We start from the raw sequence: 5,878 nt of genomic DNA, 5'->3' as shown, positions 1-5,878 counted from the left end.
GGCCCTTTGGAACAATTAATATGTAAGCACATTTTACTGCTGACATCAGGGCACAAGAAGGTGCTGGAGGCCCTTCCAGAACACAAAGAGTGTGAAGGAAATTCTGGAATTGTAGTTGTGATGGTGGGGAGATTCTTCATTTGGACTTCAAAATTCCTTTCCCCCAGAAATAGCATTATATTGTAATGACACATCATGTAAAACTCAGTTTTCTGACAAATTCGCCTACCCAGATTGAGCAATAAACAAATGGCCTCTAAGCTGCCAGAGAATGTGCATCTTATTTATTGGAAAAACTATTCAAAAACTCATTGACTACCTATTTATTCTGTTTCTACATGATTCTAATTAGTTTTAACAAGATGTTAAGCCTATAACATTATAAGTAGCAAATTTGAAGGGACTAGGAAAGATGTTGCAGGTTAGTAAAGTGAAATCTGGTAGTTGACAGCAAGGTAAGACACAAAAAAGCATTAAAAAGAAGGTTAAGATTTCAAAAACCAGCCACAGTAAAACTACTTCACATCCACAAGAGTGGCTAAAATAAAAAATATTGACAATATAGTGTAATGAAAATGCGGAGCACTGGAACTCTCATACATTGCTGGTGGGAGTATAAAATGGTACAGTCACTCTGGAAAACAGTTTGGCAGTTCCTTAGTTCAAATACTTAATATATAACCCAGAGGTTCCACCCCTTTGTGTTTACCCAAGAAAAATGAAAACATATGTCCCCCACGAACACTTGTACATGAGTGCTCATCAGCTTTATTCATAACTAGAGGCCCGGTGCACAAAATTCATGCACTGGGCGGGGTGGGTCCCTCAGCCCAGCCTGTGCCCTCTCACAGTCTGGGAGCCCCGCATCAATCTCCCCAAACAGGTAGGCCCTGCCCACTCAGCTGACGCTCTGCAATGGATCACCCTGCAGAGGGAGGCCCCGCCACCCGCCGCAGTGCCAATGCCGGTTGGTGGCCTGGACCTCCCTCTTTGGGGCAATCATGGAGTCCCCCGATTGGTTGATCGCCCCCGCCGACTGCTACCTCTGCAGGGTGATCATGGAGAGAAGATGGCTGGGCTCCTGACCAATCACATCACACCCGTCTTGGCTGGCCTGGCACCAGTGGGTGTCATAGTGTGGTCGTCCGGAAGGTCGTCCAGGCGGTCGTTCTGCTGTTCAGTCATTCAGTCGATTTGCATATTATGCTTTTATTATTATAAATAGCCCCAAACTGGAAATAATCCAAATGTCCTTCAAAAGGTAAATGAATTTAGAAATTGTGATATATCCATCCAATAAAATACTACTCAGCAATAAAAAAGAATGAACTACTGATACCCACAGCAAAATGGATGAGTCTCACAGACATTGTTGAATGAAAGTAACAACACACAAAAATCATACAATCATAATGTATGATTTCATTTATGTGCAATTCTAGAATGGGAATTACTAAGCTGTGGTGATAGAAATCAGAAGAGTGGTTGTCTTGGGTGGGAGATTGCATTAAAGGATGACTGGAAGGCCCATAAGAAAAAATTCTGGGATGATGGAAATGTTCTGTCTTGATTTGGGTAGTGGTTACAAAGTTGTGTGCATTTTTCAAAACTCTTCAAACTTTATACTTAAAATGTGTGCATTTTATTGTATGTAGATTACAACTTAAATTTTCATAAAGTACAACATTTACAAAGGGGAAAAATCTTTCAGAGGATCCCCCTGCTGCAGGATAATCTAAATTCCTTAACATGATCTAGCCCTTATTTAATGTCTTTTGGCTCATTCTTTAACATTATTCCCAACCTCCTACCCCTTATTTTAATTTACTTGTATTTCCAAAAACTGCTATTCTCTCTCTTTCCTCTGAACCTTTAAGCACAATGCTCCTTTCACCTGGAATTTCCTTTTTTGTTTTATTTTTAAAATACATTTTTATTGATTTCAGAGAGGAAGGGAGAGGGAGAGAGAGATAGAAACATCAATGATGGGAGAGAATCATTGATCAGTTGCCTTCTGCACACCCCTCACTGGGGATCGAGCACACAACCCGAGCATGTGTCCTTGACCAGAATCGAACCCAGGACCCTTTAGTCCTCATGCTGATGCTCTATCCACTGAGCCAAATCAGCTAGGGCTCTTTTTTGTTTTCCATCACTAAATCATTGACATCATTCAGGACTCACAGAGGTAACACCTCCTCCAAGAAGCCCTGAATTAAATCATATATTGTGGATTAATTTCTATTAAAAATAGCTGAAATAAGTTTCAGTACTCAGAATTACCAAGAAAACTCTTCAATCCAGGTAGACTTGTTCTTTTGGAGTTTCAAATGATTGAGATTTTATTGTAAATATCAGTTTGGGTTTATATTTTTAGTAGTATAATAGCTTATTTATGTTATGGGTTAAGTAACTTTCTATGGGCTTTGTCTGGAAACCTAGCCAGAGTTTATTATGTTGATTTTATGGGAAAATGCATTTTACATTCCAATCAAGTGATTCAAAAATACTGTTCAGTTGAACCATGTGAAATTGCTAATATTCAACCATTTTTTACTTACAAAAATGAGTTTCATATTGTTCAACTTAAATTTTTTTAAATTAATCTTATGACAAGTTGGAAATTACCTAAGCATTCACTTATTAACTTTATATTTATTTAACACAAAAATATATTATGCAAAATGCTAATCTTGTACATTAAGGCTGTTGGGTATAATTGTTCTATGTAAACAGTAAACCACAGGGTTTTGAAGAAAGTTAGTATAGAATGATAAGGCTTTCGTGAGTTGTACCAACTTTTTGTTTTCAATTAACAAGAGATGCAGCAGACATGAGGATTCTAAAGTTGTTTATTTTTTTAACATTAACACTAGGGTGAAAATGCAGATTCACTTCTTTTTTAACCCCCAAACTCTCTAACCAGTCTATTTGGAAGATTGATTTTAATAATAATAATAATAATAATAGCTAACACTTATTGAGTACATATTACATGCTGGGTACTGTGCTAACCCTTTAACTACTTTAGGAGCAAAGTACTATTTATTATCTCTATTTACAGATGAGGAAATTAAAACTCAAGTAATTTGCTCAAGGCTACACAGCTATAATTGGCAAAGTCGGATTAGAATCACTCTCATTCCTATTACTCTGTCCACTATTTAGCTCAAGCATGTTTTTAACCACAAAGAGGCACTTACTGTATGCTGAAATATTATGATTCATTTTAGCAAGTACATATTTAAGCTGTGGTTATCATTAGTGAAACAGGCCCATTCACATATGAAACATATTGTATTATTATGAGAGATCATCATAAGAGAGTAAAGGATCAAGTACCAAAATGAGTCTTATATACCCAACTGCTATAGGAGTTCTGTAGGAGTCTAGGAAACAGAGAAAATAAGTGTGTATTTTGTCATGATTAACTCCCAGAAGAATGTTTACATAAATGGCATCTTCCAATCATAACTGGATGCAGAGCATTCTGGGAACAAACCAAAAGTTTAGTATAAATAGGAATGTGGGAAGTTTATGAATGTACATTAATGAAGTTCGAGAGGGAGTTGCAAACTCAAGTCTAATTCTGGGCAGACATCAGTAGTACATGAAGGAAATTAGAAATCCATGACTGGGCTCTCTGAATCCCAGAACTGTATGGAGAAATGGGACTCGGAGGATTAGTCATTAGACATTCAGGGCAGAAGAGAGGGGATTCAGAGCTTAGTCAAAATTTCATGTCTACATGACTGGAATAATAATGGTAACAAAAATAAAAGGATTTCTACAGTGGAGGGGAAGATGGGCTCAAGTTTTAGACATGCTGAATTTGAGGTGAAGCTAGAATGTCTACAGGAAACTAGTTTTTTATGTCAGCTATGGTTGACTGGGTTCAACCTTTCATTCATCTATTTGTTGTTTTTACAGATGGCCCTGCTGAATTTTTTCTTCCCTGAAGAAAAGTCATACACTGAAGCAGAAAGTAGGCGTGTCCGTCGAAATAAAAGAAGCAAAAGCAGTGAAGGAGCAGATGGTAAGTCTGCTTAGGTGATCTTTTATCATATCTCAATTAATGTGAGTACCATTCTGATAACTAGCTTCTCAAGTGTGCTTCACTATCTAATAGATTGTTCACAGACCCAGAGTCACAAGTTTTTTTAGCCTAGGCTACCCATCAGTCATTTGACATAGAATTGATCACACAGAATCCTCTCTCCTGCAACTCCAGATAGATTCAGTTCTTTCACAGTATGTCTAAGAGCCATCGCAGCATTTGTATCTCTCAAGAGCAACCTCCATAAGGACCTCATCTCTCCTGGGGACATCCCATATCTACTAAGGCCACCAAGAGGATTCAGTGCTATTCTTGGAGTTGACATAGTGTTGTGCCATGGTGGCACTTACACGATATATTCATTCCAATGATAAGCATGTCAGTATTAGTATCAGCTACCATGCTCAAACATGAACTAGAGCTTCTAGATCTTCTTAGTAAATATCTTAAGGGCAGGAATTTATTTCTCTTTGTATAACCAGAGAATGTAGACTAGTATCTGGCAAATTGTTGGTATTTATAATGTAAGTTGATGGTGTTTATTGCCCCTTCAGCTAGGTTATGATGTGCCATGAAAACCATTCCTATTGAAGGTAAAATAGATTTGAGTCAACTAGAAATGCATTTTGTGGGGCATAACAAGATGTTGAGCTAGCTCCTGGGCAGGGTCTTTGAATCACCCTATTTTAATATTACTCTGTCAATTGATAGAACACTACTTCTTTGGCACAGTAGTTTGTAGAATGCATAGCTCGGGGCTGCTGCAAAGCCATCTGGATTCAGAGACAGCATGTGCTGGATACCTCTGCCAAAGATATATGTCTGGGGGTTACAAAGAACTATAATTTTATAAAGATGAAAATGAGATTTTTAAGTGACATTTGTCAATGTAAGTAAGGGCCAATGATGGAGGCAATTCCAGGAGGCATGTGCTATTTAAGAATGAGGCCAGGACTTTGTCTGTAGGGGCCAGAAGAAACAGAACTGGATGAAGTCTGAGAAAGAGCTCAGAACAAGGACCCTATAATTAAAAAGAAAGAGAAATAAGATAAGTGGAATGGTCTAGTCAATGGAGGTGGCAGCAGCATTGAGCCCTTGAATGCAGAATGCAGAACTGGACCAGTGGGGCTATTCTCTAGAGCAGACATTTTGCATACAATTGATGACCAAGTTTAAGCCTAGGAAATGTGGTCCATGAAGTAAAAATCAACTGTTATTCACTTGCAACCAGTTTCCTGGAAGTCTTCAGAAGACTATGTTGAAGCTGAGAACTGACAGCCATGGGCCCTTTCCTCTCCCAGTTACCTCACCTTTGATGCATTTAGGTCTTTCCACCTTTGACTCTCCCCCTGAGGCTATTCCCAATGAAATCTTTCATATTCCCTAATTGCTAAGAAGGAGAGGAGAGAGATTGTAAGAATAATATGACCTTCCTCTCCAAGTGGGAAGTCCAATCGTTTCTAAAGTTTACCTCTTCCCTTGGCCTCCCATTTTTTTCTCTTAAAGAAGGAAGCATATTCCACTTTCCTAAACCACTTTATCTGGATCTGGATACCAGCATCTTTGCTTCTGATCTTTCTTAAAGTGTTTATTCTGTTTTGATACAAACTAGTTTTTTTTCTGGCAAAGTCCAAAGCCTCTAACTAGTTTTTAGCATTTCTAATCTAATTTCCTCCTGGTCTGATACTCTAGTCCAGGGGTGGGCAACCTTTTTGTGAGTGCGTGCCAAAACCAGCAAAATCTCTGACTCAAAATTCTTCTGCGTGCCAACCCTATTTTTTGAGAACATGTTACGCCTACTTGATATCTCTTAAGGTGTAC

General features: G+C 38.4%; 1 protein-coding gene across 1 annotated transcript in view; it reads left to right on the top strand.

Annotated features, from left to right (window-relative positions):
* The first annotated feature begins 3,930 nt into the window (after positions 1 to 3,930).
* LOC102240864 (ectodysplasin-A) overlaps positions 3,931 to 5,878 on the top strand; it is a 120,560-nt gene continuing 118,612 nt past the window's right edge. The window contains exon 1 of the mRNA XM_005856396.2: positions 3,931 to 4,036. Coding sequence (XP_005856458.1) covers positions 3,931 to 4,036 — 106 coding nt within the window. The remainder of the gene's footprint in view (positions 4,037 to 5,878) is intronic.

The sequence above is a fragment of the Myotis brandtii genome, unplaced genomic scaffold (genome assembly GCF_000412655.1).
Source record: "Myotis brandtii unplaced genomic scaffold, ASM41265v1 scaffold1027, whole genome shotgun sequence".
Lineage (NCBI taxonomy): Eukaryota > Metazoa > Chordata > Mammalia > Chiroptera > Vespertilionidae > Myotis > Myotis brandtii.
The sequence above is the reverse complement of the archived record's forward strand: the minus strand, read 5'-3'. Positions and strand labels throughout refer to the sequence as shown.